General features: G+C 34.8%; 1 protein-coding gene and 1 long non-coding RNA gene across 2 annotated transcripts; one reads left to right on the top strand and one right to left on the bottom strand.

Moving 5' to 3' along the window:
• The first annotated feature begins 11505 nt into the window (after positions 1 to 11505).
• Positions 11506 to 14747, top strand: LOC145065772 (fasciclin-like arabinogalactan protein 21). The gene is made up of 3 exons (XM_079012845.1): positions 11506 to 12565; positions 13705 to 13860; positions 14309 to 14747. Exon 1 carries the CDS (start codon positions 11522 to 11524, stop codon positions 12554 to 12556), a length of 1035 nt encoding a protein of 344 aa, XP_078868971.1. The 5' UTR covers positions 11506 to 11521; the 3' UTR covers positions 12557 to 12565; positions 13705 to 13860; positions 14309 to 14747.
• Positions 14441 to 18540, bottom strand: LOC145065773 (uncharacterized). Its single transcript, XR_013688525.1, has 2 exons — positions 17656 to 18540; positions 14441 to 14834 (listed from the first exon to the last, which is right to left on the bottom strand). It is a non-coding gene; the product is annotated as an uncharacterized LOC145065773 (long non-coding RNA).
• Positions 18541 to 21345: the final 2805 nt, after the last annotated feature.

Genomic DNA, 21345 nt, shown 5'->3' on the forward strand with positions numbered 1-21345 from the left:
TGTTCAGATATCTCATTTACACGGCCGTGTAAACATATCTCTATCGTTTACACAGCTCGTGTAAACATAAATATAGGTTTGTGCGTTTTTAATCAGCAAATCCAATTTTTCTTCACTTCTTTTTCATAAAAACCTACGCATCCTCTATCCCTTACTGCCCCATTCGAAAAAAATCTTCAAAAACATTGCATCTTCCTCAATTTTGCACAATAATTCAAGCTCCAAGGTATGAAATTCTTCTCTTTTCTTCATCTTCATTGTCTTGCACCTCAATTTCACCCTCCCATGGCTGGTTTTATGGGTTTTGAGCAAACCCTAGAATTTTTGGGTTTCAAAATTTCAAGCTAATTCTTGTAATTTCTTGTAGGATAAGCTTGGGGAAAGCTTGGGGAAGCATTGGACATTATCCAAACACCATTTACAAGCATAAATTTGGTATAACTGTTCCAAACTCTTTAATTTGTGCATATAGTTCGAACCATGTTTTTGGGTGATTTTTGGTGAATGCTTTATTGTTCACAAATGTCCTATATTGTGTGAAAAAATTGTTGAATTCATTGGAAAATGGCATCCCATGGCAAAAGGGCTAGAGTTGGAACCTCAAATATGAGTGGTCAAAAGACTCATGATGAACAAGACCAAGGTCCTATGGAAAACCCCTATCAATTTGGTCTTATTTTTTAGTCCAATCCACAATAAATTGTGTATTCAAGCCTTATTCGAAGTGTAAAAAGGGCTCAAAATTTGTGGATATCCAATCCCTTAAGGAAATTCACATCTACAAAGGAGTCCACAAACTTTTGAAGAACATAGGTTAGGAAGGCGTCTTGAATCTCCATGCAATGAGTTACCAAACACCCATGTTGTAACTCTTGTCATTCATCCCCTTTGATTACCAAACACACATCCTCACCTTTCGACTACTCAACCAATCCCATCGGATTCATGCTGACACCCTTTGTGACATTATTGGTGCTCCAAAAGCAAAAGGAGACGTGTATACGACAAAGGGTAGAAAAAATGTCATATTTGAGCAAAGTTGCGGAAGATTTTGGACAAGCATCTCTTGTGAAGGCGAATTCCAATCTGGTACAAAAAAGGATTCTAGTATCAAACATCTGGTCCTTAAGGTCACACATCGAATCATTGCTTCACTTTTGTTCCCTCAAGAAGATATTAGCAAGGCAAGCAAGAAGGAATTGGAAGTCTTATGGTGCATGATCCACAAGCCCGAGGAAGTTCCTCATTTCGGGTGTTGGGTAATCCAAAAAAATGCTCAAAAACTCCATGAGCAATGGTGGCCAACTTCACTATGGAGGAATGGTTTCAATTATAGTTAAACATCTTGGTCTCCACTTACCCAACAACCCCACTGAAATAATTTTGGGCCGCACTAGTTTATCTATTGATGTTATGGAGACTATGCACCTCTTTCACCGTCATCCCAACGGGGATGTTCATTGGACCGTAGATGGTAAAGAGTATCTACGTATTGATAGTCGAAATAAGAAGATACTCGCTTTGGCCAATGACATCCCATCTATAACTTGGTGCCTCTAGTCCAATTTGAGTGTTACTGCAGTCCGTAGACCCCCAACTACCATTCCTCACCCCCCCCCCCCTTCTCCAATTGCAGGTGCCTCCAGCTTTTCTCGCTCCATTCCCTTTCTCGAACACAACATTTACATGGGCGAGTTTGCACGATTAGACCACCATTACACGAGTATTCAGCAGGAGGTAGGCGAGATTTATACGGGTGTTGCCGAACATACATCTGAATTTCAGGACTACCGTAATCTTCAAGAGGAGCGTTGGGCCCAGCAGGACCTGCGGGAGGGGCGAGTTTGATCAACGATGGGCTGCTCAAGAGCAGCACAACCGTAACATGCATTACTTGATGAGCGATCTCCACATCGCCCTTTTTCTTTCTCTGCAACCACATCCACCACCATCCCAACCCCAGTGGCCCCCGTATTATCTTGAAATTTATCAGACCTATTACCCTCCATAGTTCCCCCCTCATCCTCCGTTGCCCGGCCCTCAGTAGGCCAGCTATGTCTCTCTCCAAGCATCGAGGACAATGCTATATTTTAATCTTGGGGAGGGGCATCCATCCATCCATAGATCCCGTTGCATGTAGGTTGAAATTTTGTACATATTGCATACATTTTGCATAATTCTCTCTTTTTCATTTCTATTTGTTATTTTTATTTTACTCTGGTTTTCTACTAATAAAATTTTTCAAAAACCAAAAAGATTTTCTTTCTATTCTATTTTTAATATTTTTGCATTTTGCATTTGAATTTTTATGTAAAAAAACATTTGTTTATTTTGATCCAATCCCAAGAAGTCGAATCTTCTCAAAACAGTTGAGTTGGTAAGTGAGTCATATGCCTTGAGATTAGACTTGTTACTTTTATTGAAAATCTCAAAGCAAGCTAATCACACACAAACACACCTCCTGAAGATACTTGTGCAAAACAGAAAATGAAAAGGTTGTCAACATCGCAGCATAACGACAGGTATGAGTCAATCTTTGGGATATGTGACCGGTCTTATGAGTCGTAAGTGCTCAATTGGACCCAAAATTCCAAATTCATGAAAGGGTAAATGGCACAGAAAACACTCTTTTTACACAGAAATTCGATTTTGACACTGTGTTTTTTTGTGTCAATTTTGACACCATGTTTTCCAATTTGTTACAATTCTGACCACTTGACCGGTTAACCAGGTTGCATGATGACGTGTCAGTTTTGATGACGTGGCATGCTGACATGATAGTTGACGTGTCAAAATTGGTTTTTTTTTCACAAAAAACACTAAGTTTTCACTTTTTTCGATTTTGACACTAAGTTTAATTTTTTATTTCAATTTTGACGCTATGTTTTTTTTGTTCCAATCAAACATCATTTATCAAGTTTTGTTTAATTTTGTCTATTTTCCATTTGAAACCGTATAAATGTTTTTTTAATACATTTAAACCGTATAAATATGTTTTTTTTTTCATTTAAAAACCATAGTTTTGTATAAATACATTTTTTACACTCAAACCATATTTTTATGTATAAATATGTATTAGTTATATAAAAATTGTATTTTATATTAAATATGCAACTTTAAAATGTGTTTATAGGTTTGGAGGCGTGTAGTCGATCAAAACTCGGATATCAAGTTTGCAACCCATCATATTTTTACATCTTATTAGAAGCTTATGGTTAGTTTGATTCTCATGATATACTAATGCTTTAAATGTAAGAAAAAAACACCTTGTATTTAAATAAAAATATGGTTTTTAAACGACTGTATTAGAAATACTATCATCGACCTGAACGGAAATAAATTCCATGAGGAGCTATTACCCATTGAGTTGAATGGTTTCGACATCGTTCTGGGGATGGATTGGCTTAGCGCCAACGATGCCGAGATATTGTGCAAGAAGAAGATAGTAAGGGTCAACCCGCCTGGAAAAGAGTCATCTATGGTGTACAGAGACAAGCATAGAATAAATTTTGGAATCATTTCCCTGATGAAAGCCAGAAAATGCTTGTCTAAAGGATGCACCTCATACTTGGCGTTCATGATCGATGCCAAGAAGGAGAATAAGGAAATGCACAGCATACCAGTGGTGTGTAACTATCCGGAAGTCTTTCCCAAAAATCTTCCTGGATTGCCCCTTGATAGACAAGTGGAGTTTAGAATAGACTTGTAACCAGGATAAACACCAATAGCAAGAGCCCCATATCGATTAGCACCAACAGATATGAAGGAGATTATGGCGCAACTTCAGGAGTTGTTGAACACCGGTTTCATTAGACCTAGTTCATCACCCTAGGGAGCTCCGGTGTTATTCGTGAAAAAGAAGGATGGGAGCATGAGAATGTGCATAGATTACAAAGAACTGAATAAGGGAACAATAAAGAACAAGTACCCGTTCCCAAGTATTGATGACCTGTTTGATCAATTGCAAGGTTCGAGCTATTTCTCGAAGATCGATCTTAGGTCAGGATATCATCAGCTAAAGATGAGAGTGCAGGATCTTGAGAAGGCTGCATTCAGAATAAGATATGGACACTACGAGTTTTTTTTTATGTCGTTTAGTCTAACCAATGCTCCAGCAGCATTCATGGATTTGATGAACAGGGTTTGTAAACCATTCCTCGATAAATCCATGATAGTGTTCATAGATGACATTTTGATTTATTCAAAAAGCAAGCAGGAGCATAGCAAGCATCTGCATGAAGTGCTAGAAGTTCTTATAAAGGAGAAGTTGTATGCAAAGTTCTCCAAATGTGATTTTTGGATTCAAGAAGTCCAATTTTGGTCATGTGGTTAACCAAGAAGGGATTATGGTTGACCCAGCTAAGATTGAAGCTATAATAAAGTGGGAACATCCAAAAAGTCCCATGGAGATCCGAAGCTTTCTGGGATTAGCTAGATATTACCGAAGATTTATCCAAGGCTTTTCTTTGATAGTTGCTCCATATACAGCTTTCACCCACAAAGGAGCTACTTATACTTGGAGTGAAAAGCATAAGGAAGCCTTTGAGAAGTTAAAGAAGAAATTGTGTGAAGCACCGATTCTTTCTTTACCAGAAGGAGTTGAAGACTTCGCAGTTTATAGTGATGCATCTGGAGTTGGGTTAGGTTGTGTTCTAACCCAGCGGGATAAGGTGATAGCATATGCATCAACACAATTGAAAGAGCATGAAAAGAACTACCCCACTCATGATCTGTAGTTGGCAGCAGTAGTTTTCACTCTACAGATATGGAGGCATTACCTCTGTGGCACAAAGTACAAACTTTTCACTGATCATAAGAGTCATTAGTATCTCTTTAATCCGAAGGAATTGAACATGAGACAACGACGTTGGCTAGAGTTGCTTAAGGATTATGACTGTGAAATACTTTACCACCCTGGTAAAGCAAATGTCATAGCTGATGCTTTAAGCCGAAAAGTGAGCCTTGAAAGGAAAAGGCCAAGAGCATTAAGAATCGAAGTTGTCTCAACGGTTCTACAAAGCATTAAGAAAGCTCAGTAGAAGCTTTAGAGAAAAATGACCGAAAAGAAGAATGTTTGGGAAAAACGTTAGTATTCAATACAAACGATCAAGGAATGAAGGTATTCCAAGATAAGATTTGGGTACCTAAAACGGGAGGAATAAGAGATCTTATGATGGAGGAAGCTCACAAGACCATGTACTAGATTCATCCCGGTAGAAAAAAAATGTATAGGGATCTGAAACCCTATTATTGGTGGCCGACGATGAAGCTCGACGTTGCATAGTATGTGGCCGAGTGTGTGACGTGTGTGAGGGTTAAGGCATAACATCAGAAACCGTATGGGAGTTTAGAACCTTTACTTGTACCCACAGGTAAATGGGAAGACATCACCATGGATTCTGTGACTAAACTGCCCAGAACTAAGAGCGGTCACAACATAATTTTGGTGGTCGTTGATCGATTTACTAAAAGTCCACACTTCATAGCAGCCAATGAAAATGGTATATGGATAAACTTGCTAATGCTTACGTGAAGGAGATAGTAAGACTTCACCGTGTTCCTTTAACGATTGTATCAGATCATGATAGTCATTTCACGTCAAGGTTTTGGAAAAGTCTACAAGAGGAATTGCGTACGAAATTGTGTTTAAGTACAACTTACTATCCGCAAACCGATGGTCAGAGCGAACAAACGATTCAAACATTAGAGGATATGCTGAGAGCATGTACCCTGTAATTCCAAGGTAATTGGGATTAACATTTACCTTTGGTAGAATTTTCCTATAATAATAGCTTTCCTCTTCTTCTAGTGTCGCTGCACATCCTTGTTGAACTAGAAGAGCCTTCCTCTTCACCTTCCATCATGTGATTTCATTTGAACCATTGAATTTCTCCAAATCAAACTTATGAGTTGACATCTTCAATCATAGGAATACAAACCGCATCTCTGATACCACTTGTTAGGAAGTAAAGCGAATAACAAGCAAACCTATAAGCACACAAGACATAATATTAATGTGGTTCGGTCAAGGTGGCCTACGTCTATGGGTAGGCGGGGAGTATTATTTATTTCAGAGCTCTTATATAGAGGTTACAAGTACAATTACACAACGATTTTCCTATCAGCCTACAATTCAAGATAAAAAACGACCTAGCATGCATCCCTATTTATAGTTGAGGAATCAGACCTAAAACCCTAATAGGCCAAGCCTAGTGGCCCATAGGCCCATGAATGGTGACAGTTAATCATATTTTTCCATGTAGCATCTTCTATAACATTCTTCCATGTCAAACAATCCATGAACATCAACAACACACATGATGGACCACCTTGACCATAATGGAGCATCATGATGCACAGGTGGCGCATCATGACCACTAATGGTCCAACATCAATCATGGTGGCACAACATGATGTATATCCTGTGCAAAACCAAATTCTAAGCATCCTTGAATGATCTTAAGAATCATAGAGGACTTAATAGCATACTTGGCTTATCATGGATACCATGGCTCGTCAAGGAACCAAAATGGCCCATCTTGCACCATGATGGTGCAACATGTGCAAGTATGGTGCAACATGATTCAAGTGTGGTGCAAGAACTTCTAGGTTGGAGAAACATCACCACCTTGGTGCAAAAGGAACATGTTTAGCGCAACAAGAATCTTCTTAGAGCAACAAGGCTTCTCCATGGTGCAAGAGGGACTCTCCATGGCGCAAGAGGGATATGTTTGGCGTAAAAAGGAATGCCCTTGGTGCAACAACATCCTTCTCGACCCAACCCTTTATAAGATGGTGCAACAAGTTCCCTTGTTGCTCCATATCACTCTCAAGTGCTCGAAACCCCTTCTAGATGTTCCAACCCCACTTCTATATGATGTGTTCCTTTGGCACTTGATACGTTCCTTTTTCAGACATTCCCTTTTCAGATGATCCGTTCCTTTATCACATGCTCCATGAACCCCAAGTGCTCCATTGAGTTCCAAGTGCTCCATTGACTTCAATTGCTCCATGAGAATGCTCCAAATGCTCAAGTCACATTTAACATATTTCAATTCTAATATAGTAATTAAACATTTAGAATCCTGAACATATAAAATCTCCTTCTCCAAACCAAGGTCCGCTACAAACCTTAAATCCTTTCAAGTATAGAAATCTAGGTAAGAAACCTAAGGGCATGCTATATTACATAATAATTAGCACATATTAGCATATAAGGCATCACTCCTATAGAATGCTAGTGCATATCATAGCAAGTAAGGTAACCTATGGCATGATATAAAATAAAAATTTTCATTAGCACATAATAGTTATTAAGGTATTTACCCTAAAGTAACCTAGTCCTTGTGTCTATTTAGGCATACAACCTAAGATATACTAGACACACATCTCATCATTATCGCCTCATCTTTATGTATAAGTCTAGAAATACTCATAAGTCCTAGTTTAATTAAACTAGTGCTCTGATATTAACTGTGACATCCTCTATGTTCATAATATCTTTATTTGCAACAAATCCCAATATATTAAAATCTTTTTGAGTGCAAATGATTGGCTCAAATAATAATCCTAAGGATTTCAAAACCGATACATAAAATATGTTACAATGTAAAGACCCGACGCTCATGAACATTATTGCTGGTCTTTTCTTCATTCACTCAACATCCTATCAAAGCCTCCAGCAGTCTAAACACCACTACTTGTGATGCATATAAAATGAGTGGGTCAGGTTGGGAAACCTGGTGAGATACATAGGGTTTTCAATCACACAATGTTATATATATATATATATATATATATATAGAACCTACAAGCCAATTGCTATCATCAACACAAATACATCATATCTCGAAAACAATCTACACTATCCTGTCAATCCCCATGTACTGATCCTATACAAAGACCTTACGCATTTTAAAGGATCAATGTGAACAGAAAGTTAACTACGTTGTTTCGGTGGATTCCCTTGCAGCAAACGAGTATCAATAAGGACATCAAAGGAGAGGAATGGAATAAGTCTCACCATGAACCTCAACTCATAAAATACCATGAGACAGTTAAGTCAGGGGTGGTTATCTAGATAACTATGCCTACCTGAGGTATTTGTACTTGAAGTACTACCCCCATACTCACTTTAACTGGAAAAATAACAACAGACATGCCTAGTAGTGTTCTATTAATAATTCACCCTATTTGGCAGTCTATGAAGTTCCCTTAATTACTTCAACATTGGAAACGCTGATACACAAAGCTCGTCAAAGAAAAGGAAGAGGGGATACTAGTATAGTACTCTAGTACGCTCCTATACCCCGACACGTAATATTGTCAAAAAGGAGTTTGTACATGATAGTACTTTTGGCACATTATAGTACACTGGTACAAGTAGGATTCGCCCCCAACGTATATTAATACCCCGGCACAAGTAGCACCTGACAAACAGAGATTTGAAAAAAGACTTGGTAAGTAAAAAGTACTTCTAGCACATAATGGCACCCTAGTACGAGTAGCACTTGAGAAACATAGTTCTACCCTCCGTTTCGAGCTTATATACATCCCAACATAAAACTACTCTAATGTCCACAGTTAATTGAACTAAGCATCTCTTTCAAGTCTTAGGGTATAACTAACATCTCTTCAACTTAACTCAAACTAATCATCCTTTATAAGGCAAGTTTACTAATCAATCTCCAATACCAACTTTGTTTAGGCAACACTATCCTAATTTAACATAGAGTATTAAGTATTTAATATATATTCATTTTCTCAGAAATAATAGTTATTATTATTATTATTATTATTATTATTATGTAATAGTATTATACGTACATCTAGCACATATTCCAGAAAAATATTTAATGCATTTATTAGATACGTGTATTAAAATCATGTTCATGAAAGTAACCATGCACTCACTTGTTAAGGTGGATAATTGGTGATTTGGTTAGTGCTTCGCCTATCACCTTAGATTTTCCTTTCGAAAGATTTAGGTACGAATATCACTAAGTCTTAGTCTTATATTTCTTGCGGCTATAATAATGATAGTATAGATCCCTCAGTAATCTCAATGAATATTGATCTATAGCTGACAATGAACAACTAGGTAAGATCATATCAGAGGTAGAGTTCATTTGGTATACATAGTATACTGTTTGGAAATCCTACTTTAAACACATCATTAAATCCAGCATAGACATCATACCTGTAAATAGATCAATCGGTATCATGACATGGAATCACTGATAAATTGTATTTATTGATTCATAATAACAACTATGAATATAAATATAAGTTACAGTTGAAGCATAGTAAGTGTAGCTTAACTTACAAGAATTTTAGCAAAAACCGGGAAATTGTGTGAGCAGAATTTCGACTCGAACGTCTCTATTTGTTGGATTCTCCGGCGACCCAGAGCCCTGCTAAGAACTTCAAAAAATTTGAGAAAATCAGATATTAGGAGAAGAAAGTTGATTTAGAGGGAAAAGGGGTTGTGAAGGCATGAGTAGTGGCTGTAAAACTGCTTATATATATATATATATATATATATATATATATATATATATATGTGTGTGTGTGTGTGTGTGTGTGTAGGGAACTGGCCAGGCACGTCGAGCCTTATAAGCAGGTGCGCCGCGCCTCTGCGCTATAGTCACTCCTCCCGTATTTTTCTCTTACGAACTTCGTTTTCGATGTTTTTTATATCCACGTGTAGCTATCGACTAGTACTACAACTTTTATTTAGACTTCGTCGGCTAATTATCAATGTATTTTTAATTTTATATTTTTAAAGGGCTTGCACTGTTAAAACCCGGGTAAAAATCATAACTCTTTCATACGAATTTTTATCGAATGTCTTTGTATTAACGGAATTGTATTCACGAGATCTTCGACTCTTGTTTACATTTTTAACATTCAACCGATTTTAATTTTGATTTATGTCTCGCACACTCCTACACCGAAACTTCAAAAAATCGTAACTTCTTCATACGAAGTCAGATTTAGGCGTTCTTTATATGAACGCTCTCGCTTTTAGAATTACTATGACTTTTGTTTATATTACATAGGCTAATAAGCAACCTATCTTCCATTCTTATTTTACGACATATTTTTGTTGTATAGGGTACAAAGCAAAACTTTAATCAATCATAACTTATTCATAAGATGTTAGATTCAAGCGTTCTATATACCCACGTCTCGTCATCACGAATACTATAACCCTCATCAATATTATTTATCCAAAATAATCTTCTATAAAAAAAAAACGTCTATTTATCGCTCGTAAAGCGTACACCAAATAATTATCCTATTCAAAGATTTTATTTATAATAATTATTACTTATTATATGTTAAATGTCTAGCCCGAATTTGCGAGCGTTACATGACAGCAGCCCCCAAACCCTATTTGTGCAAGAAATATTTCAGTAATGTGTAGGTAAAAAGAGTTAATCGATTGTGCATTTCCTTTCTTTGTGTCCTCGGATATGTCGACCCACTCTTATGTCAACAACAATTCTTCCATCGGAGTCCACCCATGAGGGATGCTTTCGTTCTAGTTGCCGCCGCTTATTTCCATTTGCGGTATGGAGGGAGTTGGTTCTCCTAGATGTATCCAGGTATAAGGGGGTTGAGTTTCCTGTACGAAGTCGTCATCGGACTCGTCGAGAGTTTGGGTTTGTGTCCCGTAAAGGGGTGGCTTGGTGATGCAAAATGGGGTTGGGTTTGTGAAACTTAAATGAGAAAAGTCACAAAGTTGTTGATCATATTGGGGGTAATATTTGGCATAGCCTTGAGATAATATTTTTGAACATATTGATATTGATTTTTTTTGGTGAATATGGGCATCAAGTTGGAGACGATAAATCAGAGTCGAAGGATCAAAAGAGAAAGTATTTTTAGTTTGCATGCTTAAACTAGAAACACGAGATTTTTTTTCTATTGAATTTTAGGATGGAGTTGTTGGAATCCATTTTGTATTAAAAATGAATGAAGAGAGAGAGAGAGAGAGAGAGAGAGAGAGAGAGAGATCTTCAGCATCTACTGGGGATTCACCACGACTTCACTAGATGTGTTCCTGATAAGATGAAATGAGAGAGAGAGAGAGAGAGAGAGAGAGAGGAGATCTTTATCATCTACCGGTGATTCACCACGACTTCACTAGATATACTGTTCCTGATATTATGAAATGTCATGTGACATTTACTACTATGTGGGGTTGGGATACTTCCTTTAGCTTTAATCGATACAAATCACCCGTATAAATTAGAATTTGAATCACCCGTATAAATTAGTAAAATTCTGAGAAAGCATTGAAATATTTTTGAAAAAACAAAATCACGATTTAAAAAGATTTTATTTGATTTTGGGATGTTGAGTACTAAAATGAAGATATCGAATTATTGATAGACTAATCTTGTACATTTACAAAATTCCAGGGTTGTTTACGAAAATATAATCAAAATCTATATCAACCGCTTCGGGACTCCTCACCTCTCACCTCTTTCACTCTGCAACTCAACACACAAAAATGGGTAAAGGAATATTCTTCACCTCCGCCTCAATGCTTCTCGCCGTCATAATCACCACCACCCTCCGCTCCCACCACCACCACCAACAACAACTCCCAAACGACACTTCCTCCTCCTTCACGGACATCACCACCAACGCTTCGAAACTACTCCGATCAAATGGATTCAACTTCATAGCCACCTTCCTCCACATCTCACCGGACCTCTTCCTATCAACACCAGAAACCACCGTGTTTGCCATTCCTGATTCCGCCATTTCCAACCTCTCAATCCGTCCCTACATGACCAAGCACCTCCTCGCCTACCACATCTCGCCGGAAAAATTAACCATCCAAGATCTGTTCAAAAAACCCATAAAAACTTGTTTACCAACCTTGATTCAACACCAGAAAGTTTCAATCACGAAGAACGATAACAAACATCATGTTCTTGAAATCAACAACGTGTTGATTACTCACCCGAATTTGTTTCTTCAAGGCCCCGTCATTATTCATGGCGTTGCAGGTCCGTTCGCTTCCTTCAATCATAACCAAGAAAGCATAACATTACCATTGTGTGAATCCGGTGGCGGCGGCGGCGGAGTTGGCCGTGGATTTATCAAGAACAAGGAAGAATGGGGGCGAGTGGTGAAATTTCTGAGCTCATCCGGATTCATGCCGTTTGCCATTGGATTAAACTCTGTGATTCATGGGATACTGAAGGATTTTCCAGATTTGGATTCAGTGACGATTTTTACACCTCCGAATGTTGCGTTAATGGCTATGTCATCACCATTGTTGGATAAGTTCATGAGGTTTCATATAGTTCCATTGAGGCATTCTATCAAACAGTTGGCGGGCATGCCAGCAGGTGCGTCTTTAAGAACTCTGGTTAAAGGTAAAGATGTGGAGATCACTGATACGTCTAGATTTTCTCAAGTTGTGTTTATCAATGGAGTCGCGATTACTGCACCGGATTTGTTCTTGTCGGAGAAGTTTATTGTTCATGGAATTGCTCGGCCTTTGAATATGGACGAGCTTTCTAGCATGTCGTGATAAAAAATGGTAATTGGATTCTTTGATACATATTTCGAAAAAAAAAAAAAAAAAAAGACAAATTAGAATTAAACTTTAGTAATGTAACCATAGTTTTCGATAGTGATAAAGGCATCTAATCAAGAATTCATTTACAAAATCAAAAATTCAATTTAAAAATCACAATTTCCTCAAAGTCACGATTGTCATACATTCTCACAAAGAGTCAAGGGTTACATGATCAATTTGATCAAACAAAGAGTGAACTGTGATTCTATGATTCCGTGATAGAAATCAAAAAACATGAATAGATGATCAATTTGATCAAGTAAGCTTTAACAATGATACATAAATTACACACTTTATTTGGAAAAGTGAATATCACAAACAATATTAGTAAAATTTATATGGGTGCTCCATATCCAATTGCAATATCTAAAGTTTTGAAGGAATTAAAGAAAAAACGAAAAATATAAACAAACATAAGCATGAATAGTTTGAATACATGAACAAAGAAGATTAGAAGAGTATAGAAATCTCTATATCTCAACACTATTAGTAAAATTTATACAGGTGTTCCATATCCAATTGCAATATCCAAAGTTTTGAGGGAATTAAAAAAAAGTCAAAAATATAAACAAAATAAATACTTGATTTGAATACATGAACAAAGAAGAGTAGAAGAGGATAGAAATCTCTATCTCTCTAGAATTCCATTAAACCTTACAATTCCAAATAATCGAAAAATGTCAATTTTGGTACGTCATTACCATTTGCAGAAGTTAGCAAAACAAATTGTACCTCAACAATTTGGAATAATTATTTGCAAATACGACAACAAAATAATTTTTTTTGGCAAATGCAATTGATATAAGTTGGTTAATTCCGGCTCCAACATCACTTTTATACAACATGATGTAAGTTTCCGTAAATCTTATTATCACTTTCATCGTTTACTTAAATATAATTTGTTTAGCTTACGGCCTGTTTGATTATGTTCTGACAGGGTCCGAATCAGCACTTTTGGCTGACTCGGTCCGGTCAGCCTGATTGATAAAAGCCTAATAACATCTGACCCAATCTTATGGTCGGATTCGGTCATGAGAAATGGTCTGACTCGGTCCTAGATTAAAAAGTAGCTGACCAGAATATTTCCCAATTTTGCCCAGATGCGTTGAAGTTGAAGCGTTCCATCAACGAACCCACGTTTCTCCCTCTCCCGATTCTGTCATCGCCGAAGTTTTATCCTCCCCTCTTCCATCACCCTCCTCCTCCACCTACTCCAACACAACCATCATCGCCAACGCCTACTTCTTCCAGCACCGGTAAGCTCTGCGTTTTTTAGTCTCAATCTTTAGTCGAATGATCTCATGAAATTGATCCATGATTATTTTTGAAATCGATTAATAAAATCGATTTTGAAACCGATTGCTATCCAACCATCTCCTTCAATCGTTTTTTGGCTCTGCGTTTTTTTGCTCGTTTTTCCTGCAATTAACCCAATTTTCATTTGTATGTTTTTTTGGCTGATTTTAGTTGTGAATTAAATCAATTTTCTTGAATTAAGACTCAAGAAATTATGAACTATTTGAATGTTAAGCAAATTTCTATTTTTGTTTGTGCAAAATCATCCCGATCCTTCTCTGCAATGAATTTGAAATCTATTTTGGATTTCTAAAATTTATTTTGGTCCCATGACTTTTGGTTGTCATGGACAACCTTGTGTTGATGTTTTATTACATTGAGTACCCTTGAGTTTAGTTGTTTGTACAGGGCACTGTTCTATGAACAACTTGAGCATTCTGGTTTATATATCAAAAAACAAAGAATGAAACTGGAATAGTGAGAGATATGCATTACCACATAAGAGATCATCACCCTTTTGGAATCTTGAAGAATACAATATATAAAGCTGCCAATTTTTTTGGAAACGGCAAATAATTTATTAAAGAAAGGAACCCTCCCCTAGCAAGGAGCTAGAAGAGGGACCAAAGTAAAAACGTACAAGTAAATGCAGAATTACAAGTCATAAAATGGAGATATCAACCATTCCTCCCAACTACACATACCCTTATTACTTCTATGTTTTACCCAAAAGAAGGTCATAGCCTTAATGCGTTCCAAACCATTATGGACTGAATATTCTCGCAGTGGAATAGTCTTTTGTTTCTGAATCGCCATAAGTTCCAAATCATGCCATAGCAAATTGCAACGAATCGTTTCTGTTTCCTCTTATTCCTCCCCCATTTGCTTGCAAAGTATATCAAGTCACTGATTGTTTGTATGGACTCATGCTCACCTGTAATGCCACACCAATGGCTTGTTATTCATAGCTTTGAAACAAGGAAAAACACTCGATTAGTTTGTGTTTATGTAGAAATTCAATCAGTTTGTAAATCAATAATATCGTGCTAATGATTTTTTGTGATTTGATGAATATTTGCAATTTAGCAAAAAAAAATGTTTATATGTTAATATACTTTAAAAGGGTAAAATGGTCATTTTCAGCATTCAATAAAAAAGCTTATATAGTAATTGTGAGAATTGCTTTTGTATTAAATGACATTGTTATAACTAAATAGATTCATGTTGTGTTGTAAAATAACAAAAGGGTAAAATGGTCATTTTGATCATTCAGCATAGCCAGTCAGATACATAATCAAACAACATGGTTTCAGTCAGAAATTCAGTCAGAATTCCTAACCCCGTCAGCTTCTAACTCAGTCAGTTCTAACTCAGTCAACAACTATCAAACGACCCCTTAGTTAGTTTAGTTTAATTTATAATTAGTTAAGTTCAATTAGTCATTATTTTGCATCACCTACTTCAATTATAAAATTCAGATGTAATTCTAGTAGATATAATCTATAAAGTGGTGTCTATACAATCGGCTTGGTTGTTGAACTAAATTATTATTTTGGAATTTAAAAATGATTTGGGTGATGTAAATACAAATTATAAATTAAACTAAATTATTAAAATTACTAATTATAAGTTACATCAAAGTAATAACATAAGCCCGAGATAAATGATTAATGTAATGTTTATGTCATGAACCAATTTTAAGTTTTTACATTATGGCATGTTTATGTCTATACAAGTTAAGATTGAAGAATAAAAGTAATTTCACATTTATTCGTACATTTTTTATAAGAAAAATGATAAAGATAAACAAGTACAAATGTATACTACTCTTAAACATGAGCTTATTTAGTTGTCGTTGACTATAGTAGAACGCCTCATGCATGAAAGAGTAGTGTGACATGAAAGCCTAAAATTTCATTCACTCATAAACAAAACACCATAATATTTGCCACACTTTTTGCAACCAATTGAAAAGTTTGCAAAACATCGTATCATCGAGGGTATGGCAAAAGAGATACATCAATAATAATCTAGACTGCATCGACTATTTTAAATTAAGAGGATTTTGTTTTTTGAAATGTTACAACACTAAAAGGCATTTACCAACATCTGACTTGTTCATTGATTCAGATGACACAAATAAATTTGTTTTTAAACTAAAACATGTTATTTGGTTAGTTATTTGAATGATTGTGCTAAATGATAAAAACCATCATTTTAACCTTTTAAACTATTTTGTGGTTAATGAAATTTTCATGTTTAATCTTCTTCTCATGACAAACAATAGGGTGGCAATTAGGTCGAATTCGAGTTCTCGGGTCGCGGATTTAGAATACTTTGACCCAACCCAACTCATATATGTATTGAGGTTGGCAGGTTGGCGAGTCATAGATTCGTGGAATGGAAACATCAACCCATACACAAATCGCATACCCCGTTTAATTATACAGGTTCGCAAATCAGTTTCAAGTTTCATGTCAATGGTCAGGGTCAGTGTATCGGTTTTAAGTTAACATTTCACATATTAAATTTATACATGTTATACACTTCTCTAGAATTAATTACGTGTTAGCATTTAAGCATTTACATTGAATATGGAGCAATGTTGGCGACAAAATGACAAATTATCAACTGGTTCGCCAGCGATGTTGGGTTGGTGAAAGGGGAAGGGCGACGTCTAATGGCAACGGTGGAGCTCGTGTTTGCTGACACTGGTGTCAAGTATCCGACAAGACGAAGGGTGGGAGCCAATAAGGATAAGACGATGGAAAGGCAAACATCGAATTAGGTGTTAGACATGTTTTTGATTTGGGATTCTCGATTCTAGGGCACCCTCCAAGCAAATAACCAAATACCAATTAATTAATAAATATTAAATATTAGTTTATAACCCGTGGTAACCACAGTTATAAAATTAATTAAACTTTTATAATAAAAATTTATAATTATTAATCAGTTATTTTAAATAAGTCATTTTAAATAAATTATTAATTAAGAGATATATCAAAATTTTAAAGTTATTATAACTTAATTTAACATATAATTAAAAAATATAAATTTGAATTTTGAAATTAGTTGCCTAATATATCTACATGACACATAACATAATATTAATAAGGAGTTAGAATGACACTTAGCAAAAGGATATTAAAACTATTCATTTATTAGAAAAAAAAAATCAACCTAAACACATTTATTTAAAGATGATAACTTCCAAATTCATCAAAATTTTGAGTCTTTACACCATGTTACCCTCTTCTTGTTTCTTAACGAGAAAAATCCAAAACAACATCTATATTTATTTTAATAGTAAACAAACAAACCATCATAATAGCTCAAATACGTTCTCAAACATAAGGATGGCAAGATAAGTGTGTTAATTCACATCTAAAATCGGAATCACAAATCATCTAAGAGATAGAAAAAAAAAAAAAAAAAAGTAAAAAAAAAAACAGCTTGATAGAGAAACAACTTAACAAAAACACAACTTGATAGAGAAACATATGAATACAAGAAAATCTGTTCTAATCAAGAAAAGAAAAAATCAAAGAGAAGCTATGAATACAAGAAAATCTGTTCTAATCAAGAAAAGAAAAAATCAAAGAGAAGCTATGAATGCTCATAATCAAGCAAAGAAAAAATTGAATGGATTTAAATGTAGTTGGTGTAATATAGACATTGAAGATCATCATCTACAACAGATATAACATAATGATCAAAACATAATTTACAGTGATTAATTACATAGAAATTACCTCGAATATCTTCAAGAACGAGCTTTAATTCTTTTCATGATGATCATTGTCATTTTAGACCCCATCAATGTGACATTTTTCGCTTGAGAAAACTTTGAATTCCTGAAGAGTTTCAGAGCTTCATTCATCTCACCATTTCCACACTCCTCCATACAAACCACAATCACGCCTCCAACCACAACAGTCCTCTCAAGCTCCCTAACATACCTCGATGGAAATAATGCCAGATCCAAATGCGCACTGAACCCTAAATTGAAAACCCCATCAAAAAAGGGCAAATTATGTGGATCTGCTCTACTCACTAGAGGCGGAGAATCAACCACTTCAACGCCGGTGATTTCGTGTAATCCGATATCCTTTAGCGACATGACGGCCTGACCGCCACCGGCGGAGACGATTAGAGCGTGTGTGTGGTTGGAGATGTGTTTTAGGGTTCGGAGATCATTGAAGATTGCAGAGAACGAATCGACGGATTTCCGCCAGGTGTGGGTGGACCATAGACGGTGGTTTTTCTTTTCGATGGTGGTGATTGGGCGGTGAGCGGCGTCACAGGAGGATCGGGGATGAGGTTTGTGGTTAGGGTTGATGCAGGTTTCTGGTGGGGTTTGGAAGAGGAAGACGAGGAGTAGAGTGAATGTGGCTATGGTGATTGCTAAGTATGAGATTTTGTTTAGGAAGGTTTGAATGTGTTTCTCCATTGTTAGGGTTTCTTATCCTTAGATAGAGATGGAGTGAAGGAGAAGAACAAGAAGATCGTGACCTCCATTTTTGATTCACAAGAAATCATCCGATTCGTTAAATGCTTCGAATCATAAGAGTTGTCGAATTTCACAATTTTCACTGATCTGCCCTCAAACTCTTAAGTTTTGTTAGATAAGCAACATATGTTTTGTTTATTTACATTTCAACCGCATTTAATTAATTTTAAGGCTTTGTATGATTGTATCTTTGTGGTTATAAGTGTTTGTTTTATATATGCCTTTGTTAGCTTAAGTTATTTATATTATTATATATTTACTAATTAACGATACTAATGGGTTACAAACGAAATCAACTTTTTAATGTTAGTTGATATTTTATTCCGATGGTTATCTCGTCCAATCAATATTATAAAATATATTAAAATTTGTTATCCGTAATATGTATGTACCAAAAAAAAATAATATAATATCAACTTACATTATATATCTAACATCTATATTTTGTCATTTCCCGTATACAAAATCTCCATAGTTTCCGTCTAAAATTATAAAATACTAGACGAATGTCCGTGCGTTGCGCAGAAACATCTACATAGCGGAAGTCTATATAAACATATGTTTTTTAAATATAACAATAACGTTGTTGTTAAATTTGATATAATAATTTGTATACTAAATTGATATAATATATTGATTATTTTGAATTATATTATAATATATACATCTATTATAACTACATAAATGCAATCGTTTGAATGACTTCTACATGCGAGTTATACATCAATAGAATTAAATATAATATATGGTTTAATGTTATTTATAATTATTGTTATTGTTAATTAATTTTTTAAAATTTATTTGCTTAATGTTTTAATTTTTATCATTATAATTATTTAAAACAATGTTTGATGTTTTTTGATTTTAAAGGTAACAATATAATCATTTATATAAAGTTATTTTTAACTATTTTTATTGTAAATTATTTTAAGTTACTTATTCGAAAACTTTTAAAAATTATAAAAATATATTTAGGAAATATTTTAGTTAAATTGAAATTACAATTTAGTTTTTGTATTTATCATTACAATTTATCAATTTTAACTGTTTACAAAATATTCTTTGATTTTTTAAGTGGAACTGAAATTTATATTTAAGTTGACATTGTAATGTTATATTTAAATTAACAATTTAAGTATTTTGTCCAAACTGTTCAAAAGTTGTAGCTTTAAACTGATAATGGTTTACATATAACAACATATTAAATCTAAATCTAATATGTTAAAAGTTAAAGACATAACATTATAAGTAGAAATAAAGACATTATTTTAAAATTGAAATTTAGTCTATTTATGATTACATTTTAGGTTTGATATTTATTTAACCTTATTAACCAACGTATAATCATTATTAGAAAGACACTACGATTAATCACTTTTAACTATTTACAAAATATTATTTGGGTTGTTTAAGCTAAACAAAAATTTATAGTTAAGTTGACCATGTAATGTTATATTCAAATTAATAATTTAAGTATTTTATACAAATTGTTCCAAAATTATATCTTTAAAATGATAATGGTTTACATCCAACAATATATTAAAACTAATAAATTAAGTATAATATGTTGTAAGTTAAAAAAACATAACTTTATAAGTAGAAGTAAAATTATTTTAATATTGAAATTTAGTTTATATATGATTACACATTAGGTTTGAAATTTATTTAATCTTATTAACCAACTTATAATTATTATTAGAAAGAAATTGAAAAGTCATGGGAGTTTCAAATAAATGTGGTGAAAGGAAAAATGAATGGGAGTTTCAAATAAATGTGGTGAAAGGAAAAATGAATGAGAATTTCAAATGAATATGGTGAAAGGAAAAAATGTTTCATTTATAATATAGTATGATATGATATGATATGATGATAAAGTTTAGTCTCTAATTTTTTTGGTTTTATGGAAGGCTTTTGTGGTTTATATTTATAACGTGGTTGGTCTCTTACTTATGTAAAATGATCTTTATAGCATTTTTGATCTATTTTATATTTTCTTTAATTAAAACTATTTAAAAACAAATAAAAATAAATAAATACCCACCATCTTGCCTTTTTCCTCTCACGACCCAACAATTGTACTTGCCACCAAAACCACCTGCGACATCCAGCCGCCTACATCCTCCATGTTGGTCCCATGATGAGATGGCGACGCTAATCAATGTTTATTGTTGTTGGCCTTTCTTCATATCCATATGTTGATCCGATCAATCAAAATGACAATAAACGTATTAGCGTTTAATCAATTTTCCCTCTCAATTGACAATCTTAGGGTTTAATCGACTCCTATACATTTGAGTTTGTGTTGGTTAGGATTTGATTTCATTTCCAACTTATGATTTCAGTTTAAGGTTTCACCAAGTGTGTCTCCTTCTTCCCTATTCCCTTCCCCTTTCCAAATTGATCACCAGGTCTGAATGAGACAAGGGGATAACGATGGCCAGGTGTTGATTTGGTTGTGGAAGTGTAGGTTGTGAGTGATGTTTTTGTTTATGGTGTAGGTTATGGATTTGTGTCTTTGTTGCATGTTTTCTAGTCTATAAATGGTGAAGGGTTGGCTATGAGCTACACCACCAGAGAGCTCATCAACCAACGACTTACTCAACCACATGTGACCAAGTTAATCAAATTAGTTCAAAACATCAAATCTCTTTGGAATTACAATCATCATTGACCTTTGAAGCTTCTAGTTTCTCTCTTGTGAATCGAATATGATTGTCATTTGGTTAATTGGTGGTATGTTTGGTTTGCTGAGTGTTAATTTTGGCTAGAATATGTCTCCTAATCATCCATGTGTTGACTCTTGTTAATCAAATATAAAAAAAATTATGCTTTGGTTTCTTTATGAATGTTCTTTGGGTGTTGTTGATTTAAAATGTGTTTAGTAAATCTCGTTTGGTGTTGAAAAATACAATACAAGATTTCATGCGGTAAA

The sequence above is a fragment of the Lactuca serriola genome, chromosome 8 (genome assembly GCF_051521515.1).
Source record: "Lactuca serriola cultivar US96UC23 chromosome 8, Lser_US96UC23_V15, whole genome shotgun sequence".
Classification (NCBI taxonomy): Eukaryota; Viridiplantae; Streptophyta; class Magnoliopsida; order Asterales; family Asteraceae; genus Lactuca; species Lactuca serriola.

Coding starts and splice junctions, on each gene's coding strand:
- LOC145065772 (XM_079012845.1), top strand. CDS start 11,522: ATGGGTAAAGGAATATTCTTCACCTCCGCCTCAATGCTTCTCGCCGTC.